The 21,418-nt window shown below is 39.8% G+C and overlaps 1 protein-coding gene across 4 annotated transcripts in view; it reads right to left on the bottom strand.

Moving 5' to 3' along the window:
* Positions 1–8,874, bottom strand: part of USP10 (ubiquitin specific peptidase 10) — a 73,925-nt gene extending 65,051 nt beyond the window's left edge. For 2 of the 4 annotated variants that reach the window (XM_072636214.1, XM_072636217.1), the window contains exon 1: positions 8,499–8,645. In XM_072636214.1, coding sequence (XP_072492315.1) covers positions 8,499–8,519 — 21 coding nt within the window. In that variant the 5' untranslated portion in view covers positions 8,520–8,645. Of the gene's footprint in view, positions 1–8,498 lie in introns of all 4 variants that reach the window. The other 2 variants (XM_072636215.1, XM_072636216.1) reach the window with 2 other exon arrangements.
* Positions 8,875–21,418: the final 12,544 nt, after the last annotated feature.

Below are 21,418 nucleotides of genomic sequence, written 5' to 3'. Positions count from 1 at the left end.
CAACCACAACCCTAGTTCAGGTTCTTATCACCTCTCTCTGAACTACTCCAATAGTCTTATAACTAATTCTTCCTGATTCAAATCTCTCCCCACTTCAAACCATCCTCCACTTAACTGCCAAAGTGATTTTTCAAAAGCATAAGTCTAATCTTATACCACTCTGTCCCATCACCTCCAGGATATTGGTATTATAAGCTCTTCATAACCTAGCCCCTTCATATCTTTCCAATCAACTTACAACTTACTCTCCTCTATACACTCTGCAACTGGCCTACTTGTAGTCCCTTGCAGTCCGTGTCTTTATACAAGCTGTCCCCCATGCCTGAAATTCTCTGCTCTTTCACCTCAGCCTTTTATTTTCCCTAATTTCCTTCAAGCTTCAGATCACATTTCACCCACTCTGGGAGGCCTTTCCAGATTACAACCAATGCCAATGTCTTTCCCTCTAAGAATGTCTTTTCCTTCAATATATACCTAGCTATTTGGCACAGGAGATAAAGCACCGGGCTTGGTGTCAAGAATAATTCAGTTCAATCTGGCTTCACACACTTAGTTGTGTGCTCCTAGACAAGAAACTCAATTTGTCTGCCTCAATTTCCCAAACTATAAGATGAGAAAAATATTAGCATCTACCTTCTGGGTTATGTGGAGCAAGTAATATATTTATAAAGTGCTTAGAGAGCACATAGTATGCACTTAATAAAGGCTTGTTCCCTTCCCCTCTTTTCTTATTTATATATTGTCTATCCCATTACAATTTAAGCTCCTTGAGGACAGAGACTATCTTTCAGCCTTACTTTGAGAGCTGACACAGCACTGTAACTGGCATAAAATAAGCATTAAATGCTTGTTGACATGTCCTGACCTAGGGAAGACTTCGGGAGACATAAAGCTGGCATAAAACTAGAACCAGAAGAATAGACTGAGGAAATCCTGAAATGAGGCCAGTGAGAAGTAAGCAAAAAACAAAGAGAGGGACCTAGGAATATCCACATAAAAACTAGAAAGGAAAAACAGAAGAAAAACTCCTCCCAAAGCCTCCATTTAAAAAGAGTTCACATCCACCTAGCTATTCTCCTTGGATTTGACTCCAGTATCTTCATGCTCCTATGAAAAGCTCATCACCAGGAAATTCATCATCCCTGAGATTACATCAGCTTTGGTACTCACAGCTCCTCTGTACCCTAAGTAGCCTGAGCCCCTCTGATTGCACATCAAGAGGGCAGGGCAAATAAATCCTACAGTTTCCATTTAAAGAAGGCTCACAGTCCAAGTATTTCCTACCTCTCTACCACCTAGCTTTCCTGGTTTCCTTTGATTCCCAGAAGTAAGAAGCCTTTCTAGGTCCTCCTTAATTTTAATTACTTCCCTCTGAGATCACCACCAGGTTATCTTGTATATATCTTGTTTGTATATAGGTGCTTGCATGTCCTCTCCTTCATTAGTTCATGAGTTCCTTTAGAGCAGGGACTGGCTTCTGACTTTCTTCATACCACCAGTACTTAGGACACTGCCTGGCACAAAACAGGAACTTAATAAATGCTAGATGATTTTTTTAATTAATTATTTGTTAGATAGGCCCTTTGAAGATTGTAGTATACTATATGTTGCTGTCATCCAATATCACTAGAAGAATACCAGTGCTAAAATGACGGATCTTTGTTTCAGGGGAAAACTTGAGGTCATTTCCCAAAGGTTCTTTCCTGACCTACTCTCCCTCCTATCTAATTCTGGATTCAGCTCATAGTCTACCTGCACTGTCTACCAAAGTTATGCATACTAAAAGATCAAACTCTTCAGGTTGTCTACCTATCCAAATGCATAGCTTACTCTACCTATGGAGGAGGTGTGGGGGAGAAGAGCAAACTTGGGGCCCACAACACTCCCAAGTGTGGCCTGAAGCACATTAAAAGATAGTTCCTATCTGATTTTAGGATGTTGATGTAATAATAAAAAAATAGAAATAAATAAACATGTATGGTTTTCTAAGTCATCATGTGGCCTGCAGGGATATTTATGTACAGTTTAGTGGTCCATTTCCATTTGAATCTGTCACCACTGCTCAAGGCCCACAACACAACACAAGCTCTAACCAGATTTAAATATTACTGGGAAATAGTTAACAAAATAAATAAAAATACAATAAAACATGTGATATCATTACATTTTAAAACATACAAGGCCCATAGGAACTCTTATGTCTGGGATTAGTGTGCCTTATTTCTATCTGAGTTTGACAAAGACATTTTTTTCATCTACTTGTTTTTAACTGTGTGGAAAATCAGGGATCTCATTTAAGAGGCTCTGCAATGTTCCAGAGCTTGAGGCAACCTGCACAATGTCATGTCCCAACAGGAGCATTGAAATGGCTTCATTATCTACATGAAATCCTTCTGTAATACAATTTTGAGGGGAGAGTACTCAAGGTACATGATGAAGTATCAATTCTCCCTCCTATGCAAGGAGGGATTCTACCTCTCTCCTTTAAAAGAGAGAATATCTAAATCATGGAGAAAGCATCAGATATTATTATAACAAAAAACGCATAACAAAGAAAACACCAATAACTACTGGTCCATAAATCTTTTCCTTCCCAGACACACAAAATTTTTATGAAAATTATCTACATACACAGAGGATATCCTTGGTGAGGTGACTAAAAGAAACAAGCAGGCTTTCACAAAAGATAGTTCACAGATCACATCTTTAGAACCATACAAATAACTGTAAGGTATAAAGAATACAAGATCTTACTGTAACATTTGTTGACGGCCAAAGGCACCCAAATGCTACAATCTGCAAGTCATATAAAAAGAGATATGGGCTGTATACATATGATAAAGAAGAGTATCTGTGTTCTTGAGCTTACTTCTCCACTAATCTTTATAACATTATTACCACATGAAACAAACTCCCCTCAGAAATCTATATTCTATAGATCTTCCATTCCTCTGCTCTTTGCTTCATACACTATTCAGTAATGATCCATCCACCCCCATGTGTATGTTCACACAAAGTCCCAATAAAAAAGGAAAACTGCAATACAAGCATATGTAATTCTTTGGAAACTAACATCTACACTGCTGAAGTAGCACTAAAGTGACAAAAGACTAATCCAATGGCCTAGGGCCAGCAAATTCTATTACAGTTTTATCTGTTTTTCACAAAACAGAATGCTGCATATATGGTAGCCAATAGAAATATAACAATAGTTAAAACTTATAACCAAAATTCCCCTGGTTGCTTTTCAATTATTTAATATATTAATGTAAGAAAGAATAATTAGGCAAAATACTTAACATACAATTATAAAAGCTCATGCATAATAAAATTCTCACTACACAAAAAGATTGGTTAATGTATCAAATCCAAAGACAATCAACAACTTTCCTCAACTATAAAATCAGAGAATTTACAGAGTTAGAAGGACTTAATCAACAGCCTAGTCCAAAAGAAATCTCCACTACAACATATTGGATAAATGGTCATCTAGTCTCTGCTTGAAGACCTCTGATTAGGAGAAATCCATCATCTTCTGAGGCAATCCATTTCCTTTTTGGATGGCTCTAATTGTTAGGAAATTATTCCTAAGACAGAGCCTACATGGCCCTCTAAATTTCTGGGTTTTGCCCCTGGTTTTGCCATGTAAGGCCAAATAAAAGAAATTTAATCCCTCCTTCCATGATATACTTGAATACTTGAACACAGCTGTCATGTCTCACAAGTCTTCTCATCTAAGGACTCAAGGCCCTTTCATTATGTGACCTGTTCAATCAATTCAAATGGCTTCCTAATGGCTTTAGGATGAAATATTAACTCCTCTCTTTAAAAGCTAAACCATCTTTCCAGCCTCATAGGACGTTACTCCTCCTGTCTCATACTCTGTGATCTAGCCAAAGTATTTTTCTTTCTGCTCTTCGCAGAGGACACTCCACGAGTACTATCTTCAAGACTTTGAGCTAGCTATCTGATATAGCTGAAATGTGTTCAAAAACTCAAGAACTATTTTCTGCATGACTTGACCCAACTGCTAGCTTCCCTTCCTCCCAAATTACTTTGTATTTTACTTGGTATATATTTGTATCTATTGTCTTTATATCTGTATAATTTTTCTATGTATCTGTCTCCCCCATTTGAATGTAAGCTTCCTGAAAGCAAAAACTGTCTCATTTTTTGTATTTGTATTCTCAGCACTATGCTTGGCATGTAGTAAGGTGCTTAAAACTCATTAACTGACTGATCATTGCTCTACTCTGTACTCTCTCCAGCTAATCAATATTCCTCTTATACCACATTACTCGGACCTGAATGTAATTTTTAATACTTAAGCCACACCTAGGGTATTGCTTTTACTCTTCCATCACTTAGCAATAAACATGCAGAATAAGTCATCTCTTCTTTGATATTTTATCCTCTGAGGTCCTTCATATGAAACATTTACAATTCAATCAATTCTAAATAAAAGATACCCCAAAATACATACAAACTCAAGGAAGTACTTAGGAACTTCACTACAGGATGACATGTAGCAGAGTAGAATTTAGGACCAGGTCTATACTGGACCCTATTCCAAGGGGTTCCAATTACCTGAAGAACGAATCTCACCTCATTATACGGGTAGATACAAAAGGTTACACTTATAATAAAGATCCAGTTAAATTTCTTGTGAAATTTCATAGAAACTATTTTTAAAGTAGTAAAAATGGTCAACTTCATAAATTTAATATCTAGATCTTTTCTTAGAACATGTCTAAATTATCTGTTTAATATTAAAAGAAAAATACACACCAACTATTCAAGAAAATGATTATTCATTATGTCTGAGAAGCCAACAAAGGTTTATAAATGATACATGTAAAGAATACACCAATAAAAACAGATGATAATCATAAATCAAGGACATTAACTAATGCTTGGCTTCAGTGAAAGGCAGTATGATGTAGTGACCTTAAAGGCAATTAGACCTAGGTTTCCATCCCACCTAAAAGTCATTTAACTTTTTACCACTTACAGCACTCCCCAAAACTGAAGTTGGAGAGAAGGTACAGAGTGACCTGCAATAATTTCCTCACCCATCAATCACAAGTCTAGTCCCTATCCCTATTCTTAACTTCAATAATTACACAATCTTTACACCATATACACATATACAACTTGGGGGGAGAAGTGGGTGGTTGGACTGGGAGTAGTGGGAGTGGAGGGAAGCTTTCCTAACTTAAAATCAGAGTAGAGAGCAAGGAAAATAAAATTTTAAAATGAGTGGTTCATTTATATTTCCAATTACTGAAGCAAATCATTTTGTATACCTTCATATTAGCATCCAGAAGTAAATTTAAAATGCTTTTAAATTCCACATTAGAATTTATCTATAGTTTGGACCTTTTGGAAAGTCAACACTTCCCTATTATCAAAGCAAAGGTTCTATCCAATTTAAATTCACACAACTCTCCAGCCATCTTCATGCCATATTCCTTCTGCCTCAGCTCCAAAGTGAAACAGAACTCCAGTTCCTTACCCTGGGGTCACAGGCTCCAAGTTGGTGAGAATTTTCCATATTTAGCCCTACCCAGGGCCTAGCATGCTATTCTCTGAACATCTTTATACTGCCCTTCCACCCCTATTCACTGCTTTCCACCTATAGGTCTGAGTACAGAAATCAATACTACCATTTGGAAAAGATATGTCCAGATCAATTGCCTATGACTCAACTCACCATACCTGTGCCTTTCTCAACAAAACTCACTCCCATCCCAACACTCATTAGTGTTGGTCTTCTCTAATTAGAATGAAAGCTGCATAAGGGCAAGGACCATGATGTGGGATGCTTTTATCAACTGTATGTATGGTGCCCAGAATACAGTCAACGCTTATTAAGTGCTTTATCATTAATCCAGAACTTGTTATTCATCAAAGCTGAAATACAAATAAGACATTTATTTGTTCTTTTAAAAATCTCTACCTTAAATAACTATTAACATTAGGCATCTATTAAATAAATCATTAGATACCAAAAAAAAAAAAAAACCCTTGATTTGCAAAGCTTAGTAAACTTTGACAGAATCCTGAATTCAGGACTCAGTGTTTAAATTACCACTTAATAAGTAGCTTTCTTTTGCTAAGATGGGTTATCTAGTAAAATTCTGAATAACATAAAAAAAGTAAAATTATGAGGAATATACTAAACATTTTCCTTTACTGAATTCTACAAGTTTATTATTTCCTTGTTTCTTCAACTATTCTTAAAGCAAAATTTTGTAAATATTTTAACAAATATTTCCTTTACAAATGATGTAACTATACACCAAAGACAAGATGAGCCAGTTAATTCAAATTAAATGATAAAAGTAATTCATCAATTCTATTCTCTCACAAACTTACTGAAGATGCATTAAGAGTAGGAGAACTCAGCTTACTTACTTACTTCTAGGCAAGCCACAAACTCTTTGGACCTACGTTTTCTTATGAGTAAAATGAAAGATCTGGACTGGATAACCTCTAAGGTTCTAAAACTATGATCCTAATTGTGCTTAGCACAGGGTATAGACAGAACCAATCTGTGCTTAATAATGCTTTCCCATTTCAAATTGTGTTAGGTGAACAGAAATGTGAATTACTACTAATAGTATCATACAAGAAAACATGCTCACTGTTCCTGTTAGGAGGAATAAACTGTAATATTTTTATAAAAATTGTGAAGGAAACAAATGTGTACTTAAAAGGAAAGCAAAATAGGTTTATTCAAAGAGAAAAAATCTTATGCCACTAATTTCACAGAATTCCATAAATGGTACTTCCTATTAAAAAAATTTCTATTTTAAAAAACTCAAAGAATCTAAAGAAAATAAGATTTCCATGATTTCCAGTTTCACACTACATAGAACTTCATTATTGCCAACAGGTACTAAAATAATTTATCATAAGGAAAATATATAAACATTCTGAATTAACTTCATACTTTTAAAAATAAAAGATCCTATTATTAATTTTTAAAAACTTATTCTCCCTGTTTGATTTTTAAAATATTTGATATAAAATAAGATTAAGTCTTTTTACAAACTGCAATCATTTCAAGGGTGCAGGTCAATAAATTAAGTTCCAGAAGAAATACCTACTACATGCTAATTTTGAGTCAGTGTAATTTCAATTTTAAAAAAAGATAAAACCTCAGGTAAACACTTCTCTTCACACTGAAAAAATTCGCCCTCTTCTAAACTTAGTAAGAAAAAAAGGTAACATTTTCATCTTTCCACTATTTTTTAAAATTGTATCAATGAATTATGTATGTAATTAAACTTCTAAAACTCAGAAGCTTACAGGGCAGTCTTACAGGTAGGTTCTTACAGGGTATTCACAGAATAAATTGGAAGGGACCGAAGATCACTCAGTTCATCCAGCCCAAAGCTTCATTTCACAGATGGGAAAACGAGGGGCCAGTGATTCATCTAAGGTCATGCACCTGAGGATTTGAAGTCCCCTGCCCTGACAGCAAATCCAGTGAGCTCTCCTCCATTACTCCATTAGTGTCACTCAACTACTACTAAGCGCCCACTAAATACCAGAAGTCATGAGTAAGATTAACACGGGGAACCGGGGGGGCATAAGATGAAAACTCAACCCCAAGTTGCACTACAGGACCCGTGCTCCCTAACAGTGAGGGTGCTTAACCTGTAAACTTAGGTCTGGGAGGATTTGCCCAAAAGATGTCACTCACGATTCAGTTAGTGCTAGGGACTTCTAATACCGTCCTTAGAGGTGATGAAGAAAGATAAACTTATCGAGGGGGGAAAAAAAGAAAAAAGGTGTGGGGAGGAGGTAGCAGCCCCTCAGGTGGCCATGCCCCACGAATTAGGGGGCTCTCCTACTCGGGGATGATCCAGAATCCCTCAGGCCGTACCCCAGACGCCCTACACGCCCCCCTCCCCTCTCTGGGCAGATGGCTGCGGCTACTCTGTGGAAGACGGTGGATCCCAAGGTCCCCCAAATCTGCTAGGCTTTCATGCAACCTCCGGGGCGCCCCAAAGAAGGGCCTTGCAGAGGAGTCCGGGGGAGCGGGGGAGGCAGCCCTCCCCTCCCCCCCCAGCCCCCGAGGGCAGGAAGGACGCGATCTCCCCGAGGACACGCACCAGGCTTCCTCGCCATCCCCCTCCTCCTCCTCGGCCCCCCGCCCCCCAGGCCCGGCGCCGGGGGCTCCGGGCTCCTCCCTCCTCCCTCCTCCCCCTGGCCGGCTGGGCCGCCCGGGAGCGTGGCCGGCCCGAGGCCGGGGGCCGGGCCTGCGGCGGCGGGTCAGGGTCCCCGGGGCCTAGGGAAGGACGCGCCCCCGGCCCTCGGTCCGTCCGTCCCCCCTGCGGCCCGGCCGCAGCCCGCTCCGTCCGCCCGCTGCCTCACACGCTCCCTCACACGCCGCCCGCCCTCCCCGCCCGGCCCGGCGCCCCCGGCCCCCAGCGCGCCCCCGCCGCTGCCGGCTCCCCGCCCCCGCCCCGGCGGGCGCCCTGGCTCACCTGGGGGCCGCGGAGGGCCATGTCGCCCCCGCCTCAGGGAGACCCCGCTCGCCACCCGGGCTCCTCACGCCGCTTCCCCCGCCGCCGCCATCTTCTCCTCTCGCTCTCATGCAGGCACACTCGCATCGGCCGCCGCGCCTGCGCACCGGCGAGGCGGGGGGGAGAGAAGAACTGGTGCGCAGGCGCGGGGGCGGGGGTCGGCGGGCGGGGAGGGCGCTCCCGGGCTCGCCAGGCTCCCTGTGGGGAAGGAAAGGTTGCAGTGTGAGCTACCGGTTCTGGCGAGCTGTCGGGTATTGCAGATAGCTGGGAAACGAGCTCCCCAGCTTCGCGCCGGAAGGAGAAAGGCAGGCCGAGATAAGAGGAAGAGGTCCTTTCTGTGAGCGCGGGACTTTGGAGTCCCAGGACCTGGGTGCAAATCCAGAAGGGCTCCATGCCTCGGGCTGGATCTCTCGGCACCTCGGTTTCTTCCTCTTGTCTAATAAAGGGGCTGAATCAGATCTCTAAAGTGACGGAAGCCAAAGCAGAGAGAGGCGGCCCCCTCGGTCCTGCGAGTCCCCTTTTTGCCAGACCTCACGTGTTCTGTCTGGACTACTTGTTGCCTGAATCGTGGCAGTTTCGAGGAATTCGCTGCCGCCTGGCCCGGGGGTGAAGGCGTCCCCCCCATCCTTAGCTGTGCCTCCGACGCGGCCGGCTCCGAGCCCTCTTCCCCCGCCCTTCCCCCATCCACCGCCACCTAGATACGTTTTAGCGGATCCTAAGGAAGGGAAACAAGGTTTCCTCCAGTAATCTCAAAGGTTTCCTCCGGTGATTCATTGAAACAGAGACGACCGAGCGAGACTAAGCGTGGCGAGCCGGGAGGACACCCCACCAGGAAGGGGAGCAAAACTGGGAACGGAGGACGAAAGCTAAAGAGGGAAAGAAGCAGCTAAGAAATACGTCAAGGAGAAAAATTCTGATTCTAAAAGTAATTTTTTAAAAAGATTGAGAGAGCAGAGGGAATTTAGATGTAGAAGGTGAAAGGAGACAGACTAGCTAGCGCGAGGAAATGCCAGTAGGTCAGCCACAACTACTTTGTGCCAGGCCCTGTTCTAAATGCTGTAGAGAGAGGCAGCAGGATGTAGTAGTTGTCAGAGAACCTGGAATTTGGAATAGAGCTAGGTTGGGTTGGAATCTTGCCATTACTACGTGCCGGTTGTGTGACCTTAGAATGGATAGATAGATCATTAATCTCTTACTCTGTGCCTGGCATTTGCTAAGCCCCATTTATATCTCCACGGGCCAATTTCTTCTATTAAATGAAGGGATTGGATTTGATGACCATTAAAGCCCCTTCCCATCTCAAAATTACATGAAGGAACTTTGAGTATATATATACACACACACACATACATGTATATATATACGCATATATACATATATATGTATATATACACGTGCATATGTATATACATGCACATGTAAAATGTATGTGTGTATGTGTATATGCATATATATACACATACATATAAAATGTGTGTGTATGTATGTGTCTGTGTATGTGTGTATATATGTATATACATATACACATTCATATAAAAGTATGTGTCTGTGTATGTGTGTGTATTCCCCACTGGGGTTTTTTCAGGGGAGAAGGTTGGGAGAAATGATATTGTTTGAATAAAAATTAACAATATACCTTGTTCTCTTAAACTGGAGAGTGGGAAGAAGAGGAAGAGGTAGACTTACAAAGATGGCCAGAAATGGTTTGGCAATACTTAGTACAGTGCTGGCACATAGTAGGCATTTAAATCCTTGTTGACTGACTTGGCACTTTATATTCCTTGGGAAAAGCATCTAGAGAAACGTGCTAAGAGTACCAGATATCTTGAATCTATTCCTGATCTGTCATTAATTTGCTGTTTGACTTTACACAAGACTCCTTCTCTCTCGACCTATCTCTTCATCTATACAATGGGGATAATACCTCTCCTATCTATATCACAGAGATGCTGTGAAGATCAAATGAACCTAAGTGTGTATTTTGAAGAGTGTAGTTCTTTGAAGTTGTTATTATGTTAAATAATATAATTAATTCATATAAAAGCAGTCATATTATAATTTGTTGTCATTGAGCCAACCAAACCCATCAGTACTCCTTTCCTCCTTTAATATTTTTCTGTCTCTTTTTTTCATTTATTGTCTGCTATCATATGAAGTTTTGTCTGGCACCAAGCATTTCTTTGATATCAGTATGCTAAGTAAAGAAAACAGGTATCCTTAATTGACTCTAGGTTTTTACCAAGATGTTGAAGTAGACAGAAGTTCTACCCTGAAGTCAAGAAGATTCCTCTTCCTGAATTAAAATCTGGCCTCAGAAACTTACTATCTGTGTGACCCTGAGCAAGTCACTTAACCCTGTTGGCCTCAGTTTCCTCATCTATAAAATGAGCTGGAAAAGGAAATGGCAAACCACTCCAGTATCTTTGTCAAGAAAACCTTAAAGGGTCATGAAAGTGTCAGTCATGACTGAAAAATGCCTCAACCACAACAAAATTCCACCTAGTACATCTTTCTTAATTTCTTTCTCCTTTGGTTTTTAAAAATCAAATTATTAAATAAATAATAATTTGGCATAATGACCTAGCATTCTTTATCCTTTGGATCACAATATGCTTTCCAAACAGCTGTGGCAGCTAATAAGGGTGCCCATTTAGAAATAATAAAACGGAGACAGAAATAAAATTATGTTCCCCAGGTCACACAGAGTTGAGTCAGTATCAAGGCAGGAGAATCTCCTGATTATTCCTCAGATACTGATGATGTTAACTACTTAACACCAAGTTAAGTGGGGATATCCCTTGCCAGAAGGGCCTGTTATAAAGTAAATTTGAATGGCAGGTGGCATTTTAGTTTGAGGGAACAAAATAATTCTAGGTTCTCAAAAGTCATACTTAAATTTTTCTGATTCTCAGAGTTCCATCATACCCCCTAAGTCTCTCATTCGGCCTCAGTTTCCTCATCTAGAAAATTAGCAAATTGGACTAGATGATCAAGGACACTTTCCATGTTATGATTCTCTAATTCAATGAGTATGAAACTGATGGGATAAAAAATATATATTATTGAACTAAATATAACCCATACTTTTCCCCTAAATCTGGCTTGTATAAAATTTGATCTTGCCCTACATAATTAGGGCAAAATGTTTACCTATACTTTTTTTCCTTTCAAGGAGATCTCATTTCAAGGGTGTTGTGTATATTTGGAGTTAGCCTCAAAGCTCAAAGACCTAGATTCAAGTCCCACAAGACACATGTTGGCCCTGTGGCTACAGACAAATCACATAATCTCTTTGTGTTCTAGACCAACAGTTCTCTAACTTTTTTGGTCTCAGGACTCATATAAACTCTTCAAAATTAGGATACCCAGCCCACCCTCAAGAGCTTTGGTTTATGTGGGTTATATCTATTGACACTGTATTCAAAGTCAAAATGTCTTAGAGCTCAAAGATCCACTGGAAATGTCTCAGGGATCCCTGGTCCATGCCTTGAGAACTGTACTCTAGGCAACTGTAAGAATAACTTAACTTTCATTAATAAAGGGAGTTTATTCACCCAAGAGTTTCTTATATCAATGAAATCAAAGATCCAGACTCTATGCTTAGCCTATATTCAGATTTAGATGTATAGAATTTAAGGAAATGGGCCATTTAGCCTATAACAAGATGAAAAAAGTGTTAGAAGATTAGTCTAGCAGCTATAAATAGGATAGTTTAGGAAGAATAAGATTGAATACAGATAAAATTAGAAGGATAACAGTTAAATGAAAAAAGAACTTTGTAGCACATTTCTATAATAAAGTTCTCCTTTCTAAGCTATGTTAGGAAATGATTCACATTTATCAGAGTAAAAGACATTCCCCAGTTGATAAACAGTCAAAGGATATGTATAGGCAGTTTTCAAGCCATCTACAGTCATATGGAAAAATGCTCCAAATCAATAATAATTGTTGTTGTTCAGTGATATTTGACTCTTGGTGACCCATTAGGGATTTTCTTAGCAGACATGTTGAAGTGTTTTGCCATTTCCTTCTCCTGCTTGTTTTACAGATGAGGAAACCAAGGTAAACAGGGTTAAGTGACTTGACGAGGGTCACACAGCTAGTAAGTGTCTGAGGCCAGATTTGAACTCAGGAAGATGAGTCTTCTTGACTCCAGGCCTGGCACTCCATCTGCTTAAACACCTAGCTGCCCCCACTAATAATCAGAGATGTCCAAATTAAAACAATTCTGAGGTTCTATCTCCTGTCTGTCAGATTGGCAAAATTACCAAAAAAGGGAAATAACAGAAAAGGGCGGGGGGGGGGGGGGGTGGGAGGATGCAAGAAAACAGACACATTGGTGCATTGTTAGTAGATTTGGAATTTAAAAAAACATTCTGTAAAGCAATTTAAAATTATAACCACCACCATCATCATCATTGGCTCTTAAAGGTTTGCATAGAATTTTACAAATAGTATCTCATTTGAGATAATAAAGTAACTAAATGATACATACCTTATAAGTGATCTACTATCTCTATATCCCAAAGAGTTCAAAGAAAGAGGAAAATATCTTCTATTATAAAGATATTTATAATAGCAAAAACCTAGAAATTGAGGAGGTCTCTTATCAATTGAGGAATGGCTAAACAAATTATGGCACATGAATGGAATGGAATGCCATTGGGCTGTAGGAAATTATGAAAGAGGTCATTTGCAGAGAAGCCTGAGAAGATTTGTATGAAGATGTATTTGTATGACATAAGGTGAGAAGAACCAGGAGAATAATTTATACTGTAACAGTAACATTCTAAAAATGAATCATCTTGAAACACTTCAGAACTCTGATTGATGCAAAGATCAACTATGTATCCAGTAATTCAAAGATTTATTGAGCACTTATTATGTGCAAGACACTGTTTTAAGAGCTGGGGATATAAATAAGAAAAAGACAGTTTCTGCCACCTTGGTACTTACAGTCTAATGGGGAAAGACAACACACAAAAGGAAGGTAAAGGGGGGAGGGGGGAGAGTGGAAGGGAAGATAGGACCAGGGAGTATCCTGCATAGTGGTATTATGTTCCATGGAGTTGAAACCAGACTTGAGTTGCTGTTGAAAAATGGAGTTACCTGTAAAGTTTTGACAGCTCTGAGCCCTCTGTAGAGGAAGACTTTGGGAAGAATTTACTCTACCCTTCAGTCTTCTGATCAGAGGAAAGAGGCAATTGATGGAGTTAAGTATCAAAAGCTGAGTCAATCAGCATGGTGATAAGATTTCAGGTGATCAATTTATCCTGTGAGAGGCAAGATGTTCTGTACTTACCTCCAGATACAGATATGATATACTAAATATTCAGAATGAGACACATTTTTGGACATGGCTAACATGAGGATTTATTTTATTTGACTGTGCACTTTGTTTTTCCAGATTTGGGGGGAGGGAGAGAGAAAACTAAATAATTCATCGTTGAAAAAAGAAAATATAATTTTAAAAAGAAAAGAAATTTCTAAAAAGAAAACTAAAGAATCTGTCATTTTCAAAGCTCTGGATTCAACAGAAGGAAACTGATGTCATTTGAAAGTATTAAGGCCTGAGCATTTGATATTCTTGAAGGGACAACAGTTATCTTCTAAAAGATTAGAATCTAGGTAAGTGTTACTTTGGACAATTACACAAAAACTGAGTCAATCACCATGGTGATGAGATTTCAGGTGATCAACTTATCCTGTGGGAGGTGAGATGTTCTGTACCTACCTCCAGATACAGATATGATATACTAAATATTCAGAATGAGACACATTTTTGGACATGGCTAACATGAGGATTTATTTTATTTGACTGTGCACTTTGTTTTTCCAGATTTGGGGAGAGGGAGGGAGAAAAATATATAATTGATCATTGAAAAAAGAAAAGAAATTTCTAAAAAGAAAACTAAAGAAAGAATCTGTCATTTTCAAAGCTCTCGATTCAACAGAGGGAAACTGATGCCATTTGAAAGTATTAAGGCCTGAGCATTTGATATTCTTGAAGGGACAACAGTATCTTCTAAAAGATTAGAATCTAGGTAAGTGTTACTTTGGGCGATTACATATTACCCAATTGAATGGGATCTCAAGAGATGACTTTATCCTTGGGGGCACTATTAAATAATGATTGCATGCTTCCCTTGGGGAAAGATAAATGAAGCAACAGAACTGGATACAGTAACACCAGGAAGAAGACAGTTGTGGTAATCCAAGCATGAAATGAGGGTTTGCTACTTATCTTGTAGATTTCATGTTTGTGCATAGTTGTTTGCATGTTACATCCTGAGCTCCTCAAGTGCAGGGCCTTTCTTTGTATCCCCAGTGCCTAGCACAGTGTTGTTCAGTCGTTGTTGGGTTTGTTTGTTTTTTCCAGTTCTGTCCTACTCTTCATGACCCTATTTGGAGTTTTCTTGGCAGAAATACTTAGGTGGTTTGTCATTTCCTTCTCCAGTTCATTTTACAGATGAGGAACCGAGGTAAACAGGGATAAATGACTTGTCCAAGGTCCCTCAGCTAATAAGTGTCTGAGGTCAGATTTTAACTCAGATTGTCCTGTCTTCAGGCCTGGCACTTTATCCACTGTGCTACCTAGCTGCTCCCACCCCCCTCCCCGACATAGTAGGCATTTATTAAATGCTTATTGACTAATTTATTACTAATAATAACTGCTTTTTGACCAACAGAGGGCTCCACTGGTGAGCTGTGCAAATGTGCAATAATGTCAAACGCTTAAGAAAAGTTATTAACGATAAGAAAAGGCCACTGAATAAATGAATGAATGAAAAAGCATTAAAAAAATTTTAAGCATTTATATTTTTTTTACTATATGCCAGTACCTTTGTTAAGTGCTAAGAATACAAAAACAAAAAGTAAGACCCTCCCTGCCCTCCAGCAGTTTACATTCTAACAGGAAAAGATAGCATATGCAGGATATGGTGGCTGTGTTGTTCTGGGAAGTCACGGAGTGGTCAGTAGAGCACAGGATGATTGACATGGCCATTCCAAGAATGCTAGTACTGATCTGATTCCTATTCCCAGAGTTTCCCTCACAAGGAAAGTGGGAGCAAGTTCATTCAACGAGCCAGTAAGATGGCCAGGGAACCGTTTGGTTACTCTGGGGCAAAGAAACTGTGAACTCTCACCAGTAGCCAGAGTGAGGTGCCAGGGTAGGAGCTGGAAGATTCGATTAGAAGCAGAGGGTGGGAAAAAGACATATCCAAGAGATACGTCTGGAAAAGGAATCATCAGGCTTTTGTCACAGCTCTGATGTAGAAAGTGAAGAAGGAAAATTTAAAAATGACATCTCCAGATCTGGCTTGGAGCAATGGTGTTGCCATTGACCATGATGGAGAAATTGATGGATTTGGGTAATAGAAAGGGATCACCTCTTAAAGGAAAAAATAACAGCTTCAATTTTCATAGGTCAAGTGTCAGTTGTTACCAGGACATCTAAAAGATGTACAATCTATGACTAGATAGAACAGAGGCAGAAACAGGGGGTGACCAGTGGAGTAGAGAATTTACAGGTAGAATTCATGGCTCAATTCAACATTTACCAAGTTCCTTTTGTATGAGAGGAGCTAGGGAAAATATTTCAATACATCAAGGATTTTTTGATTCCTCAGTGTTATCATTCCCTGCACTGATAGAGATTACAATCCCTACGGTCTGCTGCCAGAATTTCTGTGGCAGGAAACCTTCATCACTTCGCTATCAGTCTATGGATGAACCTTTTTCTTAGTCAGGCTGCTCCTTAAACACCAGACAACAGCCATCTCAGATTTGTCCTTGAAGCCCTCTTGGCTTAGACTATCCTGTCAAAGCATTGGCATTACCTCTAAGAATCCAGGATCACCTGCCTGCCATGATGAGGCTGTTGGGGAAGAGATACAGAGATGAGAGAAAAAATAATCCTTGCAGTTACCATAGAATCATGAATAACCAGACTTCCAACCAAGCTTAGGGGCTGGAAGGGAAATGTGACTGGGAATAGGCAGAAAGGACTGAATGCAATACTGTATATCTGCATAAAGGAGACAATGAAGTGAGGGCTAGCACTTCTACGGGTAGAGACGTGGTTCTTAAATTTTTGGTGTGTCATGGAGCCCTTTAGGCATTTGGTTAAATCTATGGCATCACCTCACTGACAAAGGTCCATATAGTGAAAGCAATAGTTTGGGGTTTTTCCTGTAGCAATGTATGGCTGTGAGAGCTGGACTATAAGGAAAGCTGAGCATTGCAGAATTAATGCTTTCAAATTTTGCTGGAGAAGATTTTTGAGAGTTCCTTAGACAGCAAAGAGATTAAATCAGTCAATACTTAAAGAAATTAACTCTGACTATTCACTGGAAAGACAAATAGCAAGGCTGAAGTTTAAATTGTTTGGACACATAATGAGAAGATAGGACTCATTGGAAGAGACTTTGATACTGGGAAAGACTGAAGGCAAAAGGAGAAGAGGATGGCAGAGGATGAGATGGAGAAATAGAGTCATGGATACAATGAACATGAGTTTGGACAGAGTTCAGAAGACAGAAGACAAAAGGGCTTGGAGTGTGATGGTGTATAGGATCGTAAAGAGTCATACATGACTGAGTAATGGGACAAGAAGAAGTGCACCCCTTTTCAGATGAATGTTTTTAAACGTACAAAACAAACTGCATAAGAATGTAAAGGAAACTATATGAAATAAGTTACCAAACTTTTTTTAAGAAATGGATTTGTGGACCCAAAGGTAAAAACCTCTTGAGAAAAATAGAGAAGCAAAAGACACATGGAGGAAATCAGTTCTGCAATATATCTCTGATTACCAGCCTGCCTCCCAAGAGATTGCACTAATGGCTCTCCTCCAGTGAGATGGGGCCTCCTCTCTTGTTTTGAGCTGAAATTTCAACTCACTTCCAGCTAGGGAGATACACAAGAACTCATTCAGATTTGTGTATTTATTGATCAATTCTAATCTGGATAACTTTTCTAATTTCCATTTGCTGTTTGCTTAGATGAATGAATTCACTTTTTTACTTTTTGTGTTTATCTTTTGTGTAGACAGTGTTGAATGGGAAGGAACTACGGTGTGGAGAGTAAGGTAAGAGTTACAGTTCCTTTTAAGAGCAACCAGTGAAGCACTTTTCCTTGTGAACTAGACTCATACCCCTAGACCACCAACATTTGGGGGAGCAGATACAGATAAATGTAACCTACTATGGATAGATGTGGCAAGGAGCAAGTACATAATCATAGCCTTTTTCTTGCTCCTCTTAAATTGGAATCTCAATCTCCTTTGGAGAGGGGTGGGCCAGAATCCAGAGACATCCATCAACATCCACCATGCAATTCAAAGGCCTTATTTATTTACATTTAGATAACCCAAGTGGATATAACTATATTCCATGAGAATAATATAAATCTTACAGATAGGATCACAGATCTATAATCTGAAAAAACATCAGAGTTAATGTGGCCTCTCATTTTATAGATGAGGAAACTGGGGGCCAGGAAGATGATGTATCTAGTCCCATGTCCCACAGGTAGGTCAGAGGTGGGATTTGAGGTCAGGTTCTTTAACTCCAGAGTTAGCATCTTTCCATATTAAGGAATTATTCATCTAGTATTGGGCATCAGAAAAGTATTGAAATAGTCAATATGAGAATTTAAGTGGAGAGGAAACAAAATAAAGTGGTATGACTGATTCAGGTAAACAGAGATTGATTCCAGGAAGAGTCAGGAAACACATATAATTGAGAGAAAAGAAAAGAGGGAAGAAGAGGGAGGAGGGAGGGAAAGGGAGAGGAGGGAGAGAGGAAGAGGGAAAGAGAGGGAGGGAAGAGGAGGGATGGAAAGAGAGACAGGAGAGAGAGAGAAAGAGAGGGGTGTAGGGAGGGAGGGAGAGAGAGAGAGAGAGAGAGAGAGAGAATATAACTGGAAAGGATTTATTCTCCCAACAGAATGTACAGTTATCCCTTCCATATTACAACTTTCCCCATCAAGGTTTCACTATATCATGGATCAACATAAAAAGTTAAATGGGAATTTGGGGGGAATTTTGCAGAAGCCCAGATTACATATGAAGGCCAGCAGATGACACAGAAAAAGTTTAGAAACTCAGATATGTATAAAATGTGTGTGTGTATATGTATAATATCAACCCAAATTTTACAATAAGGTAATGTAAACACGCCAGAAAAGGAAAAGAAAAAATTCAGACTTCTTCTTTGTTACAAAAAGAGGGCCAAAATTTTTATGTGGATTTTCCAGATTGCAGGGGCACCAAGTCCCTAACCTCCTCAGTGTGGGAAAGTGAAACAAGACAGGCTATCAGAATCAGGAAAGGGAATTGAGCAACTAGGTGAAAAAGTAAACGTTTGTGGGGGGGGGGGTTTTAAATGGGGAAAATTTTAAAAACCAGATGTAGAACATGAGCCAAGGAGTTAAGGATAAACCCTATGTTACTGTGATATGGAGCACCAAGGTTCAGTAGCAGCCTCTGTTTCTTGCTTGTCAATAATAGAGCAGTGAGGAAAGAGTAGAGGGAGCTCTGTAATGAGGGAAAACCAAGATAAGAGAAACAGCTAAGGGGCTAGTTTAGGAGATGAAGGGTCAAAGGCAATCAAGATGTTTTATAGAAAATTGTAAATATTAAAGCACCGTCGGAATTAGTCTTAATTATTAATAAATCTGATTTACTCTTTTTACTGTATTCAGTTAGGTTAAATTCAACAAATATTTCTTTCACACTCTTCTCCATGCAAGGTACTGGGCTAAGTTCTGAGGACACAGAGATAAAAATGAGACAGTTCCTATCCTCGAGGAGCTTACATTTTATTGGAGGAATAAAATATGGACAAGCAAAATTTATGCATACATAAGTAGTTTCACAACACATATAACTGAGAGAAAAGAAAAGAGGGAAGAAGAGGGAGAAGGGAGGGAGAGGGAGGAGAGAGGGGGATAGAGAGAGACAGGAAAGAGAGGGAGAGAGAGAGAGAGAGAGAGACAGAGAGAGAATATAACTGGAAAGGATTAGTAAATCATAAACATTTATCAAGTGCCTACCATGAGCCAGCCAGATTGTATGCCAAGCACTGGGGATACAGAGAAAGGAAAAAACACAGTATCTGTCCTCAAGGAGTTCACAATCTAATGAGGGAGACAACATGCAAACAATTATGTACAAACAAGTCATAGACAAGATAAATTGAAAATAAATGACAAAAAAAAAAACTACTGGAATTAAGGATTGAGAAAGGCTTCCTGAAGGATCAGAAAAGGGATTGGGAAAGATACTTGAGCTATTCTTTGAAAGAAGAATATAATGCAGAGGTGAGAAGATAATATATTTCAGATATATAAAATCTCTTATGTAAAGTTATGGTGGTGAGAAAGAAAATGTGCAGAAAGAAAATGTGCATAGGAACAGCCAGCAGGCCAATTAGAATGGAATAGAGGGTTGTGAAGAGAAGGAATATAAAACCAGCCAGGAAAAGTAGAAGGGAGCCAGATTGTAGAGTGCTTTAATAGCAGGTCAAAATGTTTGCATTTTATCTTAGAGGTAATTGTTGTTGTCCTTCCTTCTCCAAGAGGACCAAAATGACATCACCACGATAAAGTGAAGTTTCAGTGTGTCTGACTGTGGCTGATCAGACCAATACGAGCTCAGAATGCTCTACCACAGATTGGGCACAGACAGTCCGTGTGAATATTTGGGGCAAATAACCCAGATTTGTGCATCCTGCATTTACTTTGTGCTGTCTCAATTCTGCTTTGCTCATAGAGCACAGCACCCTTTCTCATGTGGGCATGCCATGCCATGAGTGGTCCTGTGCCAGTGTCTTCCATGTTGTACAGTCAAATCCAAAGTCTTTTTTGGCAAGCATATATTTTGCATTTGAACAACATGGCCAGTCCATTGGAGTTGTGCTCTCTGAAGCATAGTTTGAATGCTGGGCAGTTAAGCTTAAGCAAGGACTTCAGTGTCTGGTACCTTATCCTGTCAGGTGATTCTCGGAATCTTCCTAAGACAGTTCAAATGGAAGGCAGTTTAGTTTCCCTGGCATGGCACTGGTAGACTATTCATGTTTCACAGGCATACAAGAATGAGGTCAACACAATGGCTCTGTAGACCTTCAATTTGGTAGTCAGTCTAATACCTCTTCTCTCCCAAACTTTTCTTCAGAGCCTCCCAAACACTGAACTACCTCTGGCAATGTGTGCATCAACCTCATTGTCAATGTATACATCCCTGGAAAGTATACTACCAAGGTGAGTGAACTTATCCACAGCATTCAAAACTTCTCCATTTGCTGTAACTGATGGTTCCATGGTGGTGTGGTGGTGGCTGATGGAGCACCTGTGTTTTCTTGGTGTTAATTATTAGGCCAAAATTAGCACAGGCAACAGAGAATTGATCCACATCTTGTTGCCCCTCAGCTTCAGACGTTACATTGAGTGCACCATCATCTGCAAACAGAAAACCATGCATCCACACTCACTCCACTTTGCTCTTGGCTTGTAACCTTTTCAAATTGAAGAACTTACCATCAGTACAGTAGTTGACCTTGATGCCGTGTTCATCCTCACTAAAAGCATTTGACAAACATGACCGAAAACATCATGCTAAAAAGCATGGGAGCAAGCACACAGCCCTGTTTCACTCCATTAGTGACTGGGAAGGCATGAGAGCACTGTTCACTATCCAGAACCTGGGCAAACATGCTATCATGAAACTGATGTACATTACTGATGAACTTCCCTAGGCAGTCAAATTTTTACATAATTTTCCATAAAAAGATTGAAGATTTTCGATTAGGGACACAATATGATCAGATCAGCATTTTAGGAATATCAAGTTGCTGTTGTGTGGAGAAGCAAGAGACAGG

This window comes from Notamacropus eugenii, chromosome 1 (assembly GCF_028372415.1).
Source record: "Notamacropus eugenii isolate mMacEug1 chromosome 1, mMacEug1.pri_v2, whole genome shotgun sequence".
Lineage (NCBI taxonomy): Eukaryota > Metazoa > Chordata > Mammalia > Diprotodontia > Macropodidae > Notamacropus > Notamacropus eugenii.
Note: the sequence above shows the minus strand (reverse complement) of the source record. Positions and strands in the feature narration are given on the sequence as shown.